General features: G+C 43.4%; 1 protein-coding gene across 7 annotated transcripts in view; it reads right to left on the bottom strand.

Annotated features, from left to right (window-relative positions):
• Positions 1-5505: 5505 nt before the first annotated feature.
• robo3 (roundabout, axon guidance receptor, homolog 3 (Drosophila)) overlaps positions 5506-23083 on the bottom strand; it is a 151821-nt gene continuing 134243 nt past the window's right edge. For 4 of the 7 annotated variants that reach the window (XM_069509946.1, XM_069509948.1, XM_020085902.2 and 1 more), the window contains 18 exons: positions 22508-22589; positions 21421-21589; positions 18432-18598; positions 18194-18315; positions 17832-18048; positions 17206-17330; positions 16388-16571; positions 15529-15777; positions 15263-15302; positions 14939-15078; positions 14444-14725; positions 13313-13463; positions 12644-12841; positions 11649-11848; positions 11344-11451; positions 10376-10543; positions 9679-9821; positions 5506-6401 (listed from right to left, as the gene is read on the bottom strand). In XM_069509946.1, coding sequence (XP_069366047.1) covers positions 6390-6401; positions 9679-9821; positions 10376-10543; positions 11344-11451; positions 11649-11848; positions 12644-12841; positions 13313-13463; positions 14444-14725; positions 14939-15078; positions 15263-15302; positions 15529-15777; positions 16388-16571; positions 17206-17330; positions 17832-18048; positions 18194-18315; positions 18432-18598; positions 21421-21589; positions 22508-22589 — 2757 coding nt within the window. In that variant the 3' untranslated portion in view covers positions 5506-6389. The remainder of the gene's footprint in view (positions 6402-9678; positions 9822-10375; positions 10544-11343; positions 11452-11648; positions 11849-12643; positions 12842-13312; positions 13464-14443; positions 14726-14938; positions 15079-15262; positions 15303-15528; positions 15778-16387; positions 16572-17205; positions 17331-17831; positions 18049-18193; positions 18316-18431; positions 18599-21420; positions 21590-22507; positions 22590-23083) is intronic. The other 3 variants (XM_069509947.1, XM_069509949.1, XM_069509950.1) reach the window with 2 other exon arrangements.

Here is a 23083-nt window from a genome sequence, read left to right as displayed (position 1 = left end):
TCTTGTACACACCACTAAATCATTTACCTTCTACATCCACCGACCTTGCAGCCGACATAATGGCTTCATTTGAACTTCTTTGTGTATGCATCACATCCACCAAAAAGTCACACACATCTATCTCTGCTGTCACGTGGCAAATTAACATGGAAATTGGTCTGTTGCATTTGTAGACGAGGGAATGGGGCTTTAAATGACGCCGTCCCCTCCCTTTCACCCTTCCTCTATGTCTCTGCCTCTTCCCTCATGCTCCCAGGCCGCCGGCCCTCTTCCTTCAGCCCCCGGTGGGCGTCCCAGCCCTGACAACGGCTTAATGACTGAGTGCCGTGATTTATAGCTCGTTGAGAGAGAAGGGGAGGGAGGGATGGATGGAAGCTGAGGGGGCCATGGAAAGGGTAAGGGGTGTCGGGTCACGATGTAGAAGGTCAGTAACGTAAATCTTCTCACAGTCTTATCTGTTGTCCTTTGCTCTCGTTTGTTCTCTTTTAATTGTTGTAATTTAATTTAAGTCATTTTTGATTCCACAGACCCGTTGCCAGAATTAATAAAATTTAAAAACCTGCTAACATTGTGTGGATTATAATTTCTGTAAGGACTTATCTGACTTCCTTCCAAAGCAGCGACTACTTATCCAGGGTTAAGTAACAAAAAAAGCAGTTTTAAAAATGTCCCAATCCTGTTATTGCAACATAAATAGTATAAGAACAGTATGACGACAATTTTTAAAGATGTCCAGGACAAAATGTAGCTTTTCACCTGTTGGAATTATTGCACCCTATTCAGAGATCTTCTGATGAAGCACTCTTTAGTCCTTTGAGAAAATGAAATATTACATTGACTTAGTTTTGATAAAAATAGTGCCATCTCATCTATCACAATAGGATAAGACTGAAAAAAAAGAATTGCCTCCATATGGGGAATTTTACAGGGAATTAATTAAGATACATTAGGATCAGCTTTTCTGGATTTTGCCCTATGGTCTAAAAGCTCATGTTAAAAGGCGTTAAACTAAAATGATACACTGTATTGTGCTACAGCTTAATACTGATTCATTCACATCCATTATTTTTGTATCCATTTTCTATACCCACATATCCCGAGCATGTTGGTGGCGTCTGGAGCTGGTCCCAGATCACATTGTGCAACAGGCAGGAGCTTTATGTTTGGAGAAACATGGTGAGAAAGTTTGAGGCTTGAGGTTTTTTGGGAAATGTTATTTCACTCTATAAACCTATAGCCAGAGGATGTGTAACGCCCTTCATCTTCAGAGGCAAGAGATAGAAATCCAGTCGTATTGGATCAAATGTTTCTCCATCTGTTGTTATTCTCTAAAGCTGCTATTTGAAATCCTGAGCTGCTGATCAGTGAGTCACCTGAAAAAGAGAAGCTGTGCTGCACTCTCTGTACCTTTTTGACAAGAAACCAGTTGAATAAAATTGTAAATAAATGAAGTAAATTAGTAGAATTTCTATCTTCTCAAAAGCTGGTTACAAGGGTCACATTAAATAGCTTCAGTTATTTAAACCCAGATCTGTGGACAGAGAAGATTCTTGGTTCAGCTCAGCAGCCACACAAGTACAGAAACATCTCAGTGTTGAATCATATGGCAGGGAGCAGATAACACGTTTATCACTGTCATTATTTTCATTATAACAACTGTCTGTTAGAAGTTAAATATGATGCTTACACAACCGTTCCTGCTCTCTCTTTCTACTCTGTCCAAATCTCCTCACCCTCTCCTCACCCTCCTTTCTTTACTTCTCCTCTCTTCCCTGTTTTTCTCGTCACAAGCGGTCGAGTCAGATGGCCGCCCACTCAGAGTCTGTTTGCTCGTAGTGGGAACTGTTGGATTTCTCTATAATATTGTAGGGTCCTGACCTTACTATGTTAAGTGCCTTGAGATAATGTGTAATGTGATTCGACACTGTACAAATAAAATTGAATTGAATTGAAATGCAGGACACTATAAATCATGCCAGGGTTGTTATTACCTTCTGGTCGCCGATCGCAGTCTTAAGGCACTTCTTAATCCAATACCATACCGTCATACATTATATTAAAGATATTGGAGATGTATTAAGTAACAAATTCCCTGTTAATATCAGACCTAGGAAACGTCAATACATATTCAACAGGTTTTCCTCAACATCCTGCATGTTTTTTGACATCTCTAAAAGATTTTCTGCTTTAATGCGTCTCTTTCTGTGTCCTACAACAGAGCCGCGATGCAAAATCATGTCCCTTTGGGCCGATCACAGAGCGAGAGCACCAACACCCTAGGCCCTTCATGTACGTGTGTAGCCGGGTGTGCGTCTGAGCCTGCGAGTTAGAGAGCTTGTGTATGCCAAGACACGGCGAGCATCTGTGGAGCACTGCAGGGTAATGCATGCCTTGTCTCAGGTGGACAGAGAGAGGGAGTGTGCGAGGCACTCTCAGATTACGGAGCTTGGCAATTTCATGCTCCTCGGTGCGTACAGCACTCACCCAGGCGCAATGCGCTGTGAAGTTGGTGGAGGAATGAAGCATTAGGAGAATGAGAAGCAAACAGAGCCGCAGCAATATTTTTTCTTTTTATTTAGGTCTGACTGGAGTTGAAGGCTTTGAGGAGACTGTGAAAGTATTAGGTTTGCTTCAGGAGTTTTTAGAAGTTTGCACTGACGCACAAGTGTACACAGTTTTCAGCCTCCTCTTTATGACTCATGTCAACAGGAATCTCAGACATGCACTGCAGAGTCCCATTAAAACATATGAGGGGAACTTAAAGGGATGGATGAAAGCAAAAAACATTGCAGGCAAATTGGTTCGAGTCTGTAACATCGCTCTTTGCAGAGGTTCACCAGCCAAGGCTAACTCATGGAAAAGAGACATTCATCTTCAAGCGCACTTGAAATTCATCTTGCAACAGTATTTACAGTGTTATGCCTCATTTCATGGAGCAAACAGTCGGGATTTTGTTGAGTGGCAAAGCTGTCCTTTGAGGTGAGCGTGCAGCAAGATGATTGGCCGATGCAGATGTGATCCAGGGTCTAACCATGTCCTGGATGTAGACTGGGACGGATCCATTCACGGCACGGTACGCAAGTACTATGATTTGAAATGGATGCAGGCAGCCACTGGTAACCAGTGAGGGGAGCAGAGGAGTGTGAGTGAATTTGGATAAGTTAAAGACCAGTCGAACCTGTGTCGCCTTCAGAGTGAGAAGGGGACCCATTCTCCTGATGTTGTGCAGCATGTATCTACACAAGTGGGTTGTTGCAGTAATGTTGGCAGTAAGGGAGGTTCCTAGCAGTCTGGGTGGGAGCTACCACAGAGCTGTCGATGGTGATAGTATGGTCATGGGTGGGAGAGACTTTCACGGAAGGAAAACTAGCTTTGTCTTGTCATGGTTGATTTTCAAGAAAGATGTCGGTCAGACAGGCAGAGATTCGTGCAGCCACCTGGGTTTCAGACTGGGGAAAAGAGGGAATCAGCTGGGAGTCATCTGCGTAGCTGCGGTAGGAAAAGCCATGTGAATTTATTTCCATGCACAGTGAGAGTCTTGGCTTAGACCCCTCGTGATGTCATCAAGGTTGGAAACCCAGATACTGGTGGGGGTTGGTGGGACCAAGGAAATACTGAGGATCTGATGAGGTTGAGGCTCCACCAGGGTACTGGATACGGAGACTGGAAGTGACTGGGGGGGGGGGGGGGACTGATCTTTAGTTTGACAGCAACGACATGATTGGCTGAAATCAAACACACAAAATCACAAAATCTGATTGGATTACTGTAAACATCCAACAGTCAGCTGATTACAAAGAGAATTGTGAATGAATGAGACATATTTCCCTGATTGAACTTACACAAGGTATGTTGTCCTGTTGTCGCTGTGCCTCACGTCATATCATCAGTTTGCCTTTGGTTTAAAGGATTCGCATATTTTCCAAGTCTATCAAAAAGACACTCACATGCCCAAACAGTTTGTTAGATGAATTGTTTTTTGATCGCTGAAGACAGCTTTGTAGAATCCGTTGTAATGTGATTCTAATGTATGTGATGGGGCACAAATCCCCCGTTCCACTTCTGTGCATCAAGTTCAGCTGGAGGTAACGTGAGGCTTCAGCAGTCTGCCACATCAAATGGAATACAGCACTTTTTAGCACAACGAGCCCTCTTTGTGTTACTATCCTGTTTCCAGGGAGACAACTACAAACACAGAGCTTCATCTGAGCAAGACTTGGTGTGAATAATGTCCTCGTCTCTACTTCCTCCCTCCCCCCCTTCCTCCCTCCCTCCCTCTGTGTGTTTGTTTCCTCCCTCCTGTCTGTGTGAACATTATGTGCAATCTGTCCCCTCTCCTCGTCTCTGTGGAGGAGGCTGTGTGGCTCAGGTCCTTTTCTGTTTGGCAGCGCCTCAACGTTGCTTGATGTCACAGATCCATACTCCTCCTCCATGTGTAGGCTCTATTTACGGCACAATGTTGTAATCCTGATATTCCATATGGTCATTTTGTTGCTTTCTGTACACATGATTTTTATGCCTTATGAAGACTGCCTGTGGTTCCTTCTACTCTGTGAACACATTTGTATGTCCATTCTAGTTATAATCTTTATTATTACCATTCGAGCTGGTGAAGCCGGAAGCCAGGAATTGTTTTTGCCCCTGTGTGTGTGTGTGTGTGTGTGTGTGTGTGTGTGTGTCTGTACAAAACTTAGTGGGATAATTACTTGGGATGGTATCTCCAGGTGATTTGTTTTAGGAGCTGATTGGTCAAAGGTCAAATGTGAAAGTCAACAATACTGTTCAAAAGAATAAAGGTTCAGTGTTTAAGATTTAGGTGAAGGTGATTTTTGTATAAAATAATCCTCCCAATGTTTTTACGGGTGTGTTTCATCTAAATTGTGTGAATTGTTGTTTTCTTTATCATTAAATGGGCCTTTATATTTAAAAACTTTATATTTACACAGAGGGGGGTCCTCTCTGTGGAGGCCGCCATGTTTTTTACTGTCGTCCAAACTGGACAAACTAAAACCTTTTGAGTTTTTATGACAACTGAAGTTCACCACAGTTTCTCTGTGGACATGACACTTCACCTCTAGATGTCACTAAATTCTACACACTGAACCTTTAAGTGGTCCTGACTGCAGTCGAGTTTGTATCTTACATGGACTATAGACCTGACCTGCAGCTTATACAGAATAATTTATGATCATGTGGTAGGAATGACATCATCATGACTATTTAGTCAGAAAGTGACATCATATAGTTTAGTAACGCTGCTGCCAATAAGAATAGAGACACAATTTACATCTGCATATTTAGATGAACCAGTTATTTGACATCATATTAGATAAATAATCTTCTGATGACATCATTATTGAATGGTATTATAACTATATGCTTTTAATCATTACCACCATGAATATGAAACTTTATAGAAGTTGCAGATTAGACTCCAGATCAATTTGTTGTTTAAGACAGACAAATTGACTCCCTCAAAGCTGCTCCACAGTAATGAATAACGGCTCTGATCAGCAAATGTATTTTATTGTACATTTACAAAACGACAAGAGTACAAAAAAAGTCAGCCCACATACATTTTTTTTGTTTGTTTTGGACAGAGTATTTGCAAATTTCTTCTCACAACTGCAGCCAACGGTCCCTCGGATGAACAAGTTCAGGGAGGGGAGCAGAGAGGAGCGGGAGGGGTTACAATCAAACTTTCATAAAGCCTGTCTGTCTGCTGGCACACCGGAGCAGTTTGCTGCTGCTGCTGCTGCAGCAGAGAAACCCAAGGAAACATAGAAAAGTATGACATTCTTAGCGGACTATAGGTGCAGGGATCCCGGCGGGGGAAGCGCTCAGACAGACGCGTCCTTCCAGGAGCGAGAACCCGCTCGTTTTGGCTTTTCCAGCCGCCCCTCTCGACCAGCCAACACACTTTGTGCTTCATATTTTCTGTTGTTTTGCCATCACAACAAGAGAGTGCAACAGTAGTTAATGCTTTTCCAAAAAAAGGATACATTTTGACAAAAAAAGTTGGCACATTCAAGAAGACATGAGCTTTTTTTTCTTTTATAATAACAGATTTTTTTTGTTTGTTTTCCATTTGTTTTTTTATCCTCATAAATACAATATATACGTCTCTTTCCCTGTATCCCACAAAAGAACAGTACAGACACAGGTATTTACAAATCAACGGAGCGGAAAGAACTGGTTAGCTTATAAATAATCATGGTAATACCAAACAAACAAGATGTCAAGTCCATTGGTCTTTCTTTCACAGCAATGACAGAGTCTGGTATCTGACAGCCTAAATGTTTCCTCTAGTTCAGATTATTGTGGCCACAGTGGAAAGATGGCGGATGATGGAGGCATCGATGGTACACTGACAAAACTCATCTGTGTCCTTATCTCATTTCCTGGGAAGAGAGAAAAAAAAAAGACATCATTAAAATTGCAAACAATTACATATAAATCAAGGCAAAGGTTGTTTTCCCATCACTCTGCTCTGCACAGTGATTGGACAGCTGATTGCCCCGCTCAGCCGCTCATGGACAGTGATTGCTGAAGGACGGGGAGCATTATCGCTTTCTCTTCTTTGACTTTTACAGCCTCCTCTGATCATAAAGCTACTCACCCCACCGTCAGTCTAGCTGATCAGGATGCTGTTGTTGTACTGAGGCAAAATGAAAATGGAGGAGTGGTATCAGTCCAATGTCTCAGTAAGGACAGATATTACAAAAAGCAGCAGTTCAGGTCTCAAAAGTTTGACATCAGCTTTCCATGAGCTTCATGAAGCCTGCACAAGTCTGTCTAACATGGTGACTGATCAAATTAGCTGCTGCTACACATATGAAACTTCAAATGAAGCAGAGATGGAGGCTGGAAGTGTTGTGAATATGCATGGCACCACAACTATAAAGAAAGAGACATAATCTGAAAATAATAAGTGGCATCTCAGCCAACAGACAAAATATTAAAGTGATTTTGCAGATTAGTTACACACATGAAATTTTCTTTTATTTATCTATGTGTTTGTAAGTAAAAACTACAAAAATCTCAGTGGAACAGATTTCATGTAGTTTGCTGGGACTCATGTTACAAAGCCTTATCGTAGACCAAAAATGTTTTCGTCCCCTCTTAACTCCATTTTTTACACATTTGTTGTGGTTGTAACTGAATCAAATAATAATAAAGAGTGGAAGGGAACACATGTCTCTGGAGGAGGATGCACATGATCTACGGAAATCAACAAAGCCGTTTTCAGACATGACCGGCCGGTAAATCCGGAGAATTGGCTACTGAGTTTACCAAGAGTTAGCCTTTCACACCTGCACAACACTGCAGGAGGTTCTCTGCACAGACGTGTTCACAGCAGCATCAAATCCTCCGCATTATTCAGGTGAGAGGTGGAGCAGCTGGTTGCGGCAGACAGAGACAGGAAGTGACGCATTAACTCTGCTGCCGAGATCGTGTGATTTTCTTGACACCACGCAGACACTGGTGTCAAGTCTTATCACCACAAACTCTCATGACATCTTCGTCTGTCTTCTACATGTGTGTCATAATTTTTTCACCGGGAGATATCCGTATTCTTTTCTTCTTTTTCTTTGTTGCTTCTGTTGCACATTAGAAGCATCTTCAACCCCCCCCCCCCACTCGCTTGTGTCCTCCCCTGCTGTGTTCACACATCTCCTTGATTCTCCTAGATTTCTATGTTCATTACAGTGGGAGGCCAGGTGGGGGAAAGTCCTCCTCCAGAGAAAAATCTGAGGAACTGCGGAGTTCAGTGCATGTGTGAAAGCAGCTCAAGAGTAGCATGTTCTCCTGAATCTAAACTGGATTTCTTTTATTTGTTTAACCTGAGAATGATCTTATTTGTCATTAAACACAAGTTGTTCAAAGCAGCACATTTGCACGAGCATGGCTAGGTCAATAGGACTAGTGTGTCCTGCATGAGCTAAACAAGTAACTGCATATTCTATGTCCCTTATCAGTACAGATGCGCATTGTGCGCACATCCTCAGAGAGGAGACAATGCACATCTGTCCACGACTGACCGGCTGGGTCAAAGGGCAGAGATAACAGGCAGCGACACCACAGGAAGGGGGGGTGGGGGTAACCCAATCCAGGCTTCCTGTGGAAACACCACAAGCTTTATTACGAAGGAGCTTGTGCTTTCATGTCCTCGAAAAGGCGTGAAAAGGCCAGCGAGGGTCAGTTGGGGGCAGTGAGGGGGCTTGAGGAGTTCCTTACTGCCCCACGGGGGGGGGGGGGGGACCTCAGAGGCACGAGATACAAGGGACCTCTGTGCGGGGGCAAGTGAAGAGAGCAGTTGTGAGTCTGTATGTGCCACTTTTACAAGTTGCTCCCATGTCAGATGTGTGTTGAGGTCGCTGTGGGCTGACCTGTGACAGGGCCGTCCTTTCTCTTTCTCTGGACACAGGCAGCTTTATGACGCCTCAGGTTACAGCGGTTAACTTCACAACTGCAGCGCGAGAAGAGCGTCTGAGCCGCTGCACGGCTCACGTCTCATAAATCCACGTCTGTGTAGTGTGCGCACGTACGCTGACTGACCTTCTACTTTGTAATTTCCTCTCAGGGTCAGTTCTGCTGGTTTATCCATAACCCCTCTCACTTCACTCCTGTGTCACAGGAAATTTAGATCTGAACCTTCAGAGGATCGCTTTGCTAAAATGGACTAAAGCAGTGGTTGAGAGGAACTAAGTTCTTATCTGAAATACTGCGCTACTTTACTTTGAGTATTTCCATTTTTATTTTGTACTCCTGCATTAAGCACAAGTTTTTCTTTAACAACGGTTACTATTAGTTACTTTTCAAATTCTAATTCTCTACAAAAACCTACAGTGAAATTGTAATACATTACAAGTGTTTGAATTTGTAATTGAAATATATGACAACTCTTGTGAAATTGTAAAGGTAAATTTGATAAAGGCGTGATTATTCTTCGTAGCTCAGAAAAATAATCATGCAAATAAATCTCTGTCTTAATTTTCCATTGATCGTTTGCATTTGATTTCTGCATAAACTCTTTAATACACCATTTTGTTTGACAAAATGATTATTTGTTATGTTATTCATTTTCCATGACAGTGTTTACAGATTCAAAGTGCTTAACTCTGTGTACCTGTGGTAATGTTGTGGGAGATGTCAAACACTGTAAGTGTTGCTGCTCTGGCAAAAGAAACCCACACAGAGCTTTCCATTCAGCTGGCACAGCTTGTTCCTCCATAAAAGACAGTGGCTGGTCGCGAGGGAGTCTGCAGGGGGTGCATTTAAAGAAGCGCTCCCGCAGTGAAGTGAGGCTTCAGAAGTGCACTCCATTGAGAGCAGTGGGCGTGCACGCTTAACACTGTGAAGTCATCCCTGAGTAGATGGTAATGGTAGATCAGTATGAGTGCATGTTGGTGTGTGTGTGTGTGTAACAAGCTAATGTATTGGTCTTTCCATGAGCCCACACTGTGTAAGATGATGTGTGATTAATGGAGTGTAGGTAATGATATGTAGATAAAACTAAACCACATGAACGGCTCCATAGCAAATCAAGACTTTGTTCCCCATGCTCAGGAATATCTGAATGCATCAATTTGTAAAACCACCGGAAGTGAACAAGAAACATGTTGTCCTGCAGAAAAGCACTTAAATAATATAAATCCTCTTTTTGCCGTATTCTACCTCGTTGTGTTTTCGGGCAGAGTTGAGCCCCCGGGAGCCTGTAGAGCCTCTAGACGAGGAGCTTCCTGTGGTCGAGCAGTTACTGGACATTTGACTCCTGGAGAGGTAACAGGCCTTCCCGCCATACAGCATCATCTCGTCAGCTGGGGAGGGAAGGATGAAGGACAGAGGATGGGGTTAAAGGTAAGACCTTGAGTCAGTTGTCTAACAGGCAGCGCAGTGTCTATTGGGGAAAGGTTAAATAGAGAGATGTGTCTGTGGGAGAAATAAACTATAGCTGCTTTCAGACAAGTACTGAACTCTGGAGAGCCATCGAACATTCTCAGGAGGGGCTGTGTGAAGTGTGAGACCCTCTGGACTTTCTGCCGACAACACAGCAGAAGATTCTCTGCAGGAGGCACCACGAGCGAATGAGTGTGTTGACGATGTTCACAACAGTCCGGACCTCATTTTTCGCACATCCTCTGAAGGTCATGTCTGAAAACGTCTATTTAAAGATGCTCAGGGAGACATTCTTATTGGCCAACACTCTTGTTTTGACATTAAGCATCCTGCAGCTTTATAACTGGTTCCACTTCTGGTCACATGGAAATATTTCAGCAGGGAACACACTCTCTGCCCTGACCTCAAAACTGTACACTGGGTCATAAACTGACTTGGGACTGAAATACAACCGAACTGCAGAACTTTGTCTTACTGTCAGCGCGTCTTTGTGCCGAGCCTTTCCGTTGGTGGCTACCGCTGCTGCATTCACTCCTCTCCAGGGACGACACCGCACCATTCCCCACACTGTTGGCCTCCATGCATCCCTGGAGACCCTTCAACCTGTCCTCCTCTGGGGGTGGCTCCGGAGGTGGGGGCAGATCTAAACGGATAGAGATGGAGAGAAAATTATACACAAAGAAGTTCAGAATAATAATAATAAGAGTTCATGTTCTTTAGCATTTGAGCTTTTTTTTTATTTCACTAACAGAACTTAACAGCTTTATATTTTATTGTATAATTAAGAACATTTCAGAGACTTGTTTTAGTGTGTTTGATGCGTTCATTTTGTCTGATTGTTAGAATTAGAGTTATGAACATGAGGGTCACATTCAGCCACGTGCTGTTTAATTAGTTTCAAGGTTAATGCATTAACAAAGCAGTGCGACTTTAGATTATCATCTTATCCATCACAGAGAGGTAGTTAAGCATATGGTGTGTGGAGAAACTGTGTGTATGTAAACTAAGATTACAAATCAGATTTATGTCGATAATCAGGAAGATGAGCCACACATCTTCAAATCAGAATCGTAAATATTCAGTCACAGATGGTGTTGCTGTGTGTGTGTGTGTGTGTGTGTGTGTGTGTGTGTGTGTGTGTTGGATTAGTATGCTGCATTTTTCTTTGCTCACTGACATAGAACAATAAATATTAAAAGGAAAATACTGTGGATGTGATTTTCTCTTCTGCAGTAGAGCTGGGTATTCAGCTACTGAGAACATTTGATATACGACTGTCCTCCAGCAGAGTCCCTGCCATGGTCATGCAAAATAATATTGTAATTATAATCTGTTCCCTGTGGGTTTGATAACACCCTCTGAATTTGAGAAAATGTCAATAATGAAAAACAGAAATTTCCCCCTGTCCCTGAAGTGAACTTCTTTGAATCCAAACCCACTCACCTCCTTGTATATCTCTTCTGAATGCTGAACTCTTCGACACCTTTTTTTTCACTCGTGATTTCTGACTGGGAGGAGTGCACGTGTCTGCTGGGGACGAGCGGCCGTGCACTGTGTGACAAAGAGGGAAAGCATCAGACAGTGTATGAACAGACTGCAGGTCTTTGATGTGTTTGATGCGTGTGGGTTATTGAAACGACGAATGCATATGTGTATGTTTGTACATGACCTTGCTTGCTGAGTCTGTGTGTTGCGTGCAGGCTTGTGTCTGCGTGTGTGTGAGGACAAGGCGCCGCCAGTCACTTTACCGGGTGTAGTCGCGCTGCCGGTGTCTTCATTCAGAGCCGGCCCCTGGCTGTGGAGGCAGCGATGGGCAGGACTTTGGCACTGCAGCGTGCCAACCTCTGATGAGCCGTGATGCTGTTGGCCCGAGAGGTTGGGGTTGGACTGGGTGAGTGACGGGCTTGGCGCCTGGGGAACTGGCACTGGACCGCAGGGTAACCTTCTGCTATGGGAAATAAGGGCAACGTGTTACTGGAGAGGGCAAATCCGAAGTGAAATCTTTGCTTCAGAGTGAGGTCTGTGTCACAGGAAAAAGTGTAGAATGTTTGTTTGCTGGTGGAAGAGTTTTCAGTGTTTTCTGCTCCATTCTCATTTAAATGGTTATTTAACATCTGGCCCTGGAATAGCCATTTCCGAAAACAATGGTACATGTGAATCCATGAATATTATTTATGTAAAAATCACATAAAATAAACAAATTGGATGCAATGATGTTGTTTTTCCTCAAGAAGTGTTTGTGATGGTTGTGAAAATTTGCAGCTGCAGTGTTAGACTATGTAAGCCTGTAGCAACCAAACCCCAGAGTGTATTCATGCGGAGCAAGAGTGCGTTGAAGTGTGAATGCCACCGTTCAATTGAGAGTGATTGTGTTACTGTTGTCTCTCAAAAGTTACCCAGTCTCACTTTAGAGTCAGAGGTGAAACCTCACAGTAACAGAGGATGTGCTTCATTCTATGAGACGATGCTATAATAAGATCTGTAGACTGATTACAAACTTAATCATAAGGAATTTCTCTGTATTAAAAAAATGTATTGGAAATAAATAACAGTAACTTTGTTTATTCATCACATCATGAGGACCTTCGCACTGTCCCTCTATTAACTGACAGTGGATAATACAGCTGAATGGGAAGAGACGACATTGGTATATTTGCTGAAATGAACAAAGACTGTCATACAATGGATTCAAACACAAGCACAGCCACTAGGTGCCCGTCGACGACCCTGTCCGTTTACATACCGTGACAGCTGCTGGGGGAGGTCGTGGGGGGCTCGGGTCTCCTCATGGGGCGACGGGGTGAGAGTGGCGGTCGACTGGTGACTGTAGGAGGTGGCCGGAGAGCAGGCGATGTTTCTCTGCGGGGGCAAGGGTCCCTCCTCGCAGCCCTCCATCAGGTACGTCCTCTCAGGGAGGGGGGGGCACCACTCCTCGTCCGAGCTACAAGCGACAGAGAAGAGGGATACAGCCTTATGATGCAGCGGCTTCCTCTCCTCATGGGTTCTAAAGAGATACTGCTGAGGGTGGCCTGTTTGCTCACTGTTGCCTTCAAATGCAAATAGCTATGAGGCTACTTAAAGATTAATGCTGTCCTTTTAGACTCTAGTTAGAGAGCCTTGCCTTTGGCAAAACTACAGGAGGCTAAACCTCCACTTGGGTGGGATCACTGCTATGAGTGTGATACTTAGTAATAGTTTTGTCCTGAGGTTGCAGTTAGCGACCAGTAAAGAGGAACACAGCTAACTGTGTTTTAAGAGGCAGAAAAACAGATAAAGCAGCTGACCAAGGTCCAGATAATTGAGTTGTCAAAGCCGGCGGCAAAAAAACAAAAGCAGTACGATAGGTCTGATACTTAATGTGCCAGTCACAAGTGACAGTAAGTCTTAATGATGACAGAGGAGTCTGACTCACCCTAAGTCCATGTCCTCGTGTTCTGGGAGCTGGTCGTCCTGCTCACTCGGCTCCAGCTCTCCAATGGGGGGCGGAGGGGGCAATGACTCCATCCAGGTCAGAGACGGGGTTTTGACCGCCTTCCCCATCGCCTTCTGTCTGGGCTTACCTACTACACAGACAGAGAGAGGGACACGATGAGCCACTTGGAAGACGTCAATTTGTCACATCGAGCTGACTTGACGCGTATCCCAGCATGCCTGTGGCTGAAAGATATGAATATGGCTCTGGGATCAGGCAAACACGATGAGAAGATATAAACAAGCTGTTTTCATTTGACCTTTCAATAAACCAGTCATTTCAATCTATTAATAGGGCACAAGAAATTCAGCCACAGTGTTTATTTTTATAATTGAACAATCAGAGATTACTTTCTCAGTTATCGACTCATTACTCGCTGCTTGCTTCCTGACAGGAAAGTAAAGAGGGACCATATAACACCTGTGTTGCGCTCCTTCCACTGGCTTTCGTCACAGGATCGAATTCAAAATGTTATAATTAACTTTTACGTCTCCTAATGGACTCATTAATTATCTTCTCTTTGGCTTTCTTTTTATTTTCACTATTTATATTTTGCTGTTTTCCTGTTGCACCTTTTACTTTGTGAAGCACTTTGGTCAACAAAGTTGTTTTAAATGTGCAATGTAAATAAAATTGACATCGAAATTAAAATTGACATTAAAGGTGTCCGGTAAAGAAAATCTCATCATGGTTCAATAGTTATTCCTGTCATCATTCCAAAACCGTAAAATATCAAGATTCCTATCACAAAGAAAAACTGGAAGTCCTCACAACTGAGCTGAAACTGGCCCATCTTTTTTTTTTACCTATATAATGTTTTGATGATCAAAGTAGTAGCCTTGTCTATTGATCAACTATTTGGCTAATTCCCGCTCGAACTAGAAACTAGAAACGAATGAATAAAAACAAGAGCAATCAGGTATTCAAAAAAATAAAGCTGAAGAAGAGATCTTTTTAAAATAATCTTCATAGTCTGGAGGCAATGATGGAACATGCGAAACTACTGGAATTCACTTAGAAGCTGGTACTAGGGGCAGGGATTGGTCAGTTGAGTGTGCGGTGCCTCCTCACCGTTGCAGCGGTCCGGCTGGGCGTACTGAGCTCCAGAAGGACCCGGCTGGATTATCCAGTGAGCTTCATCCTGCTGCTCAGTACCGTGGGCCGGCGCCTGCGTCTGGTTGGTGAAGGGCATGATGGAGGTAGAGGCGTACGGGGTGGTGGAGGTGTGCTGGGCGTAGGTGAAGTTGTGCAGGTCCTCGCTGGTGGCGTCTATGGTGCTGTAGATGGGACCTTCAGTGGAGCCTCCCATGCTGTACTTCTCTGTCTGATTCAAGTAGTTGGATATTCCAGCTTCTGCACAGGGGTGAAAGTAATATTTAACACATTGTTTTCTTGCAGGAGTGTTTTAACTTATTTTGTCATACTGAGTGATTCTATTTATCACCATGCTCAATGATGCTTTAGAAAGAAAATCTGCCACAACAGTGTTCACATGAGAACAGCAACATAAATACAGACAATCATGTACTGTATCTAACAGGCAAGTCTCTCTAAGCAGCATCCTACCGTTGTAGTATCTCTCAGCCGTATCGTGGTTGGTGGTGCAGCAGTTGACGGCCTCTTTACCACTGTGGACAAGGTTGGTGGTCGGCCAAGAGTCTGCCAACCACGGGTAGTTGCCCATGTTGCCTCCCAGCACGCCGGGTCTACAGAGACATTCAGGCATTAATTTAGGACATGGCGGGAAACAGTGCAACACCAGCGACGGTCCAGATGGACGCAGAAGGAGCAGCAAAGAGAAAGCTGCATGTGGAGAAAGCTATCAGGACGCTCTATTGATGATTTTAAATGGAGAAGGCAGAATTTAAATGTTGAATATTATTTCATTACCTTCCATTGAGTCCTGCTCCATCTCCATGAGGGAAACCAACTGCAAAGAAAAGAAGAGAGTGAGGAAGAGAAGTAAACTCACTCATGCAGTAAAAGAAAAAATTACAGGCTTTAAAAAAAGAATGTAAATATAAAATGCCTTTGGCAGCTTTTTAAATTCCACTTTTCCATGACTGTGGAGTGTGAAATATCACTTCAGACAGTGGACAGCCTCAGGTCAGTGACAACAAATCATTCAAATCAACATCATGATCATCCTCCCCGACCTGCTGGTGTGTAGGCGAAGGAGGCGGCGTAGTGGCTCAGCTCCTTCCTCTTCTTGCGCCTGCAGTAGATCCAGACGCTGAAGCCCATGAGGATGACCCAGCAGGCTCCGCCAATGCCCGCGATGAACGCCGGCTGTTTGACCACGTCGGTAATCTGCTCGGCCAGACTTACGCTGCTCTCCTCGCCGCTGTCGCTGGTGCCTCCGCTGCTCCCGCCGCCTGGCATGGAGGGCTGTTCAGCTGGCAGCTCTGGGGGGGGAAGGAGACAGTTGGGAAAACAAGATGAAAAGGAAGAACTGACGGGGAACACAGCAATGCTTTGAGCTTAAGTCACCACTGTAAATAAACCAAAAGATGATTCATTTAGAAAGCTTGTTGTCAGTAGTCAGGGGATCAGTTTCAAAAACTAAAATGGCTTGTCTAAAACTAGCCATCGCAAAGAAAAGGGATGTTAATGCTGAAAATGTGCACAAATGGATGAGTAGTGTGAGAAATACTCCTCGCAGTGCAGCGTGCATTATTTTCAGTGGAACAAATGGACTTCGTGAAAAGTCAAAAGGTCAAAACAAAACTGAAGATGCTCATTTTGAATTAGCCTTCAAAGTTATGCTAAATCTGCAGCTTTTATAACTTATATTGGACTTACTAAATCTAACCCTCCTGGACCTAACATGTCATGGTTGCACAAAAGGAAAAGTGTTGGGGAACAAGCCAGTAAGGTTCATCCTCTGGTCACCATGAACATGTGTAAACAACAATTAAATAGATGATAAGGTGTTTCAGTCTGTACCACACTACATGGTCTATAGTACATCTGCATCTTGATCCATTCTTATTGTCTAACTGATCGCGGACTCACTAATGAGGACAGACACGGGTTGACTGCGAGTGCCGACACCGGCGCTGGTCACCGCTGCCACCTCCACCTGGTAGAGCACCCCGGGCATCAGGCCTTTCACCGCGGTGGACAACGTGTGTCCGTCCACCGTCCTGTTGATGTAGTAGCGTGTCTGGTTGTCTCCGCCGCTGCCCACACACCAAACCTGTTGGAATACGCACAGTTGAAGCTGCTTCCAGTCTCAGGTGGGGTTTTGGAGCACTTTTATATATCTATCTACATTCCTCAGCTCAGAGTGAATTTCCATTTTTATTCCCTGATGAAACAGTTTAATATAGACTGCAATAATCTGATCTGTTCAAAAGGACATCAAAGCAGAGTCAGTTCCCACTGTTAAACATACAATAGTCCCTCAAACCTGACCACTAAGCAGTGTGATCTACTCTACGTTTGAAGTTTAAAAACACTGCAGAGATTTTTATTTTCCTTTGACAAGGTTTTATTTGTGAATGTACCACAATTTAATGAAACATTCCAGAGGTTGAAACATTCTCTCCACCATCCACAACACCCTTCTTTCTTTATTGTACCTCAAGTTTTGTGATTTGTACACATGTATTTGTTTTCAATATTTTGTACATTAAGCTTCTGCACAGGGGTGACAGTAATATTTAACACATATTGTTTTCTTGCAGGAGTGTTTTAACTTATTTTGTCACACTGAGTGATTCTATTTATCCCCATGTTCTATTTATCACAGTGCATATTTTGTGTGAAATGTGATGTTTTCTGTGTGTAATGTTTATTTGTGTGACTTGACTCAGCCGAGATGTTTTTACCTTGTACTCCTGAATGATGCCGTTCTGCATCTCGCTGGGCGGAGGCTCCCAGGAGACGCTGATGCTGGAGCTGTTGCTTAGTTTCACCGTTGCCACTGTGACAGCTCTGGGCGGGGCACTGGGGACTGTAAGAGGTTTCATGTCATCAGCATACTGACATGTGGTAACAATGAATGCGTATTGTAAAAAATAAATTGCATATTAACAATTTAAACTGCAAAAACGATAATACTCCACACAATAAAAGTGACAACATGTAAAACGCAAGTCAGGAAACATGTACGTGAGCTGTATCAGAGTGGAATAAAGTTTTAGTCATTGTGTTTAAAGGTTAATAATATTTTTTCTTTGCTAGAATAAGCTATTCAGGCAATAAAAAGACATCTGCTCTCCTATTTTTCATCTACATCAACCAATATAAACCCTCAGGATGGGTCAGGATGGAGATGAGGATAGAAAATTAACCCTAAAATCAGATAACATTACTGAGACTGATGCAGTGCCATACAGGCTAATGAGCAGCCATTTTTCAAAGCCCCAAAGTGCCAAAGAAAACCTGGCCGAGCTTATTAAAAAAAGTTCTGTCAGACCCAGACACATGTTTCAGATTGTATGAGATTTCATACCTTCTTCTGGGGTTCGGACCAGTAGCGTTCGGCTGTCCTTGCCCTGGAATTCGTCGAAATAGGGACGGATCTTTATCTCGTACTCAGTTCCTTTGAGCAGGCTGGTGAGGACAGTGCTGCGCTCAGAGGGGGAGTTGATGTCCTGGAGGAGCCAGGATCCACCGCTGGGTCTGTAGAAGAGACGGTAGCCTTGGACGTACTGAGACTGACGGTCCACCTTGATGGATAGAGTGTGGCAGCCGCCGGGGAAAATGACAAAAACAAAGACAGAATGAGATACATGGTTCATTTATCCTTTACCTAGCACTAACTGCTAACTTATGCCCCATCTCTATATACAACAGAGGTTTGGAGTAACTCACAGTCCAGGATACTCTGATGGAGGAAGTTGTTAGCGTGACAGGCTCTTGAAGCTGGACAGCCACCTCTCCCAGCTCCCTCTGCACCTGCCTGTGGTCCACTCCCTGACCTGTAGGACTCACATCTGAGAGGAAACACACACATATTCACTGTACTGCTGAGCAGATGAGCACACACTGCGGTGATCTCCACAGTTACAGTTGTGGTTTTTTGTTTGCTGTGCGAGGTACGCAGACCGACCTTGTGTTCTGACGGGCTCAGAGATGGGGCTTGGGTCACTCAGGCCATAAGCGTTGACGGCTCGGACAATGAACAGGTAGATGGTGTTGGGGAGAAGACCAGTGATTGTGTGCGTTTCCATCTTGACCATGTCAGCCACGGTCTGCCATGTGCTGCCTGCTGATTGGCTGTGAAAACGTAGACAGAAAGAACTGGTGTTCAGTTTCAGATAATCACAGTTTGATTTAATCTTAACACGACACAGGTAGTAATGTCCCAACATCTGAGCTCGGTCTATGCACCATGTTCAGTATCTGATGGAACATTTCACTGGAGAGTTGAAAACTCCATTGTTTATGTCAATGTGGTAAGAAAATGTACCCTTGATAATCCTTGGAGTTTTAATTGTGGTTACTGTTGGGTAGTTTGTTGGATAGTATACAACACAGCAGCACATCTAAGAAGCTCCTCATATGTTTTACAGTAACAAATCATTGTTAAATAACTCCCTGTGAATTGCAGTGTAGTGTAAAGAGCCAGGACTCAAATACTCCAGTGAAGTACCTCATTCTGTGTTCTCAGTTAAAGCGGAGAGAATGGAAATGCATCCCAGCAGCTTCATGCACAGCAAATACTGGACACATACGCAGTTCATTTAGAACAAATTGAATCACTAAAACTCACTGGATCTGTGTCTGAGCTGACCTTTCCTTTGCTGTCTATTACCTGTCTTTCTTCAAGTAACCCATGTCTTTTATTGTGGTTTGTCAGATTAATCCTAAACCCTTTATATACACATATATTCAGTGGGTCTTTATTTTGTGGTTTTAGTTTAACAATGAAGTACAACATTCTCTTTAGTCAATATTTACATGAACATTAATATCCCTCATTTGATTTGTTTGTCGTCTAGTTTCTGTGTCCAGAGGTTGAACCCTGTGACACAAGTCTCTTTGTAATTTATTTATTTTTTATTATTGTTGTGTATGCTTAGAAATCTTGAACAACTTTGTATGTATATATATATATATATATATATATATTTGTATTTTGGTATGTCATGCTAACTCACACACTATTACAGCAATGCTTATTAAAGAGCACTGTCCTTAAATGGATTGAAAATTTAAAAAGTACAGTGCTTGAGTACTTAGTTAGGCTGTGTGGCTCTGCACCACTTTCATACTGCACTGAGGAGTTGCTTTGCAATGCTGATTTGATGCAGCTACACAATTATTAACCAGTGCATGGGGAGATCTCAAGGCGATGGCAGCATCTATTTTTGGCTTCCTCTAATATTTCTAATCTTGTAAACAATAGCAGATGTGAGCAAATCTGCTTGGCCCATAAAAGTTTGTGCTCGCTGGAAGATTCCCTTCAAATGATACAAGAGTCTGTCCTGATGAATAACACTGTGAGGCTTGTATGAAGGCTCTGCTCTTGGCTTTGTGGCACTTACCCTGACGCACTGTCCCACCATCCCTCAAACCTGTTCCCCCCTTTTTCCTCCCGTCTCCCTTTTTCTCTCAGAATTTATTGTCACCATGAAACAGAGCAGCAGTAACAAAACCTTCCCTAACCATTTGTTCGACACTTTTAGATTTTACCCGAGGGTACTGTGGGGGATTGTGGTGCACCAGCTTCAGCATTGAACTGCACAATTAGACCAAAGATGAGAATGACTCATGAATACTCATTGTGCATGTGTGTGTACTTGTACAGATATCTTTATAAGGACATTTTGCTCCGGTCCTCATTTTCTGACACACTTTTAATGGACTGTTTCAGGGTTAAGACTTGGTTTTAGGGTTAGAATTAGGTTAAGGTTAGGGTTTTAGTTGTGTTTGTTAAGGTTAGGGTAGGGGGCTAGGGAAAGCATTATGTCAAAGAATGTCCTCACTAAGATAGATGTACAACCATGTGTGTGTGTGTGTGTGTGTGTGTGTGTGTGTGTGTGTGTGTGCAGTCTGCCCTGCACCAGCGATGCTTTCAAGGTAACTTTGAGGGAGGAGATGCTCAGAGGGAGTTCACACACCCACTCACAAGGCTGTGGACCCCGAAGGAGAGAAAATGAAGGCAGTCTTTGTATGTTAAATAAAGAAACATAAACACACTGCATTTGTACACACAAACACACACATATGCACATGCCAAGCCTCTCTCTTCCCTGTGTTCCCACAAACAAACCTTCACACCTCAGGCAAGGAAATGTTATTGCAAACATCCCAGTGGTCCCCTCCAGCTGCTTTATAAAGAATCAGTTTGCGTTACTTAGAAATGCTCAGCTGCAGCCACTGGCCACAGTGTGCGTCTGGATCTGATTAAGCTCTGCCGGTGTTCCCCTCTTTATCAAATTGGAAGGACACATTTCCCCATAATGCAGCCTATCTTCATCTGGAGACCCAATCCCACCCATCCAGCCAACCATCCGCCTCTAAATCTAAATCTACTTTCCCCCCTACTTGTTCCAAGGTGAACTTCCTCTCAACTGACAGCACCTGAAGGTTTCCGCTGAGGTGCATTAAGGTTCACGAGTGTCTAGATCTGCTATGGAGGACAGGAAAGGCAGAGTCCTTCCACATGTATATTACCAGACCAAACTGTTGTGTGAAACGATAACATTCTTTGTACATTTCACTCAATATTTGTTCTGTGAATTGCATCTTCTCTAATAATAATAATATAACAATATTTAATGCGGTAGCTCGGCTGACTTTAAAGAGCTGCAAACTGTGAGCGCATTTCATCATCATGGGCTTAAAGATTATTTTCTCTACTGACAAACACAATACTGTTAAATAGAGTTTGAAGTTAAGACTGAATGTAAGAAGAATACAGCCTTGACTGTTGAAGAACAGGAATATGTGGCAAAATCAATCAAAGACAAAAAAGCACACACGTAGACTGCGGCACGGGTCCCTGAAGGGTCCCTGAACAAAGTCTCATTTGTCCTTGACGACCATTAACATGTACAGAGACATCATCTGCTTTTGATGTAGCTCAGACTTACCTGAAGGCCTCTATGATGTAAGAGGTGACGGCAGCTCCTCCCTCGTGGGCGTTGGGCTGCCAGGTCAGGGAGACGCTGTTCTTGGACACATCCGTGACGATGGGTTTGTGTGGAGGACCCGGCAGCTGGAAGGGCTCCGTGGCCTGAGTCCCTGACGGATCTGCGCTCTCTGGGTGGTGGTGGAGAGGAGGAGGGTGCAAATTTGATTACACTGCAGCATTCGCCTTTAGCAGTAACGCTTCATAATGCAGTCTCTGTAATCCCACTAATGTTGACTGAACATTTGCATCACCCTGGCCGCAGGCTGAGCTCCTCACTTCTAGCAGCCTTCACATTTTCGCTTTTCATGACAACTATTAGATCTTAACTAACCATTACGAAGCTAATAGTCTAATAACAAACTTAGGTGTCAGGGAGCAGCTTGTTAAGTCATAACTCCTTCATTTAATGCCACTAATGAAATCTCCTGAAATATGTTATGTGTTAATGGCTGATGTGGAGAGAATTAAAAGGGCAAAGCCTCACAGTGCGCTGTCAGTAGATTGAGGGTGTGCTTGAAGCCGCAGCGCTGCGTCTCATAGCTGCAGAGCGCCTTTTGACCTTTATTTATCTGCAGGAAAGAGTTTTTTTTTTCTTTCTTTTAACAACATCGTGCTTCGCACTCATACACCTGACAGACACTGGTATTTACAGTCTGTCCTAACAGCCTCAGGAGTGTGAGTGCTTTCATTAGACTCTCCTACACTTGTTTAATTTGCCATCAATTACATGGTAACAAAGAGCACTGTCCTCTCATTCTGACATTTTTCAAATAAAAATCACACATTAAGAAATCTTCTCATCTACTCTCACATTTTAATGTGTCACTGATAAGTTAATTAAAACAGTAAAAGTGTTACACAGCAGCTTTACCCAAATTAATAACAGATTAGAAATAGAAGGGTGATGTCAATCATTACTGCTTTTATTAAACGTCTGCTTTCCAGCGGCCTGAATTTGTTTGTATTAAATTCTATATGTTGTTATACATTGCCACTCCATAGAGCTGTCATTTGCATGCATTTAAAATCACACAGAGACAATTTACCTTTGACTGTGAGCACTCCACTCCAACTTGTCTCTCCACTGGAGCTGGAAGCCAGGCAGGTGTAAACCCCAGAGTCCGTTTCCTGGCAACAGTGAAATGTGAATCATTAGTTTAGCGTGTGTGTGTGTGTGTGTGTGTGTGTATGTGTGTGCATGTGTGTGATACTATGTTAATGCATCCATTACCAGTGACTGAGACTAAATGTCATATCTCTGAAAGCAGATTGTTTGTACTCAGAATACTGAGCAGAGGAAAGTAGGTGTGGATGGAAAGCTGGCAGAACAGAGCTGCAATTTACACCAAACAGATCGGTTTTCATATCAAATGAGATTTGGCTTTTTAGTATCAGTTTATACCAGACTGTGGCTCTCATTGGGGCCAATATATTCAAAAGTGCATCCAAAGTGCTGTCAAGAGTCACAGCCTTCATCTTTCTGTCTTCTTGAGGCAGAGTGGGCAACGTCTGGACTCAAGACAATCTGATCGGGCCCACATGGCAACTCAGAAATACAAAAAAAGTATTCCCTTCTGGCTGTAGGCCTCTGAACCGTTTTATTTTCACTACAAATCAAACAT

Source organism: Paralichthys olivaceus, chromosome 15, assembly GCF_024713975.1.
Source record: "Paralichthys olivaceus isolate ysfri-2021 chromosome 15, ASM2471397v2, whole genome shotgun sequence".
Taxonomy (NCBI): domain Eukaryota; kingdom Metazoa; phylum Chordata; class Actinopteri; order Pleuronectiformes; family Paralichthyidae; genus Paralichthys; species Paralichthys olivaceus.
Note: the sequence above shows the minus strand (reverse complement) of the source record. Positions and strands in the feature narration are given on the sequence as shown.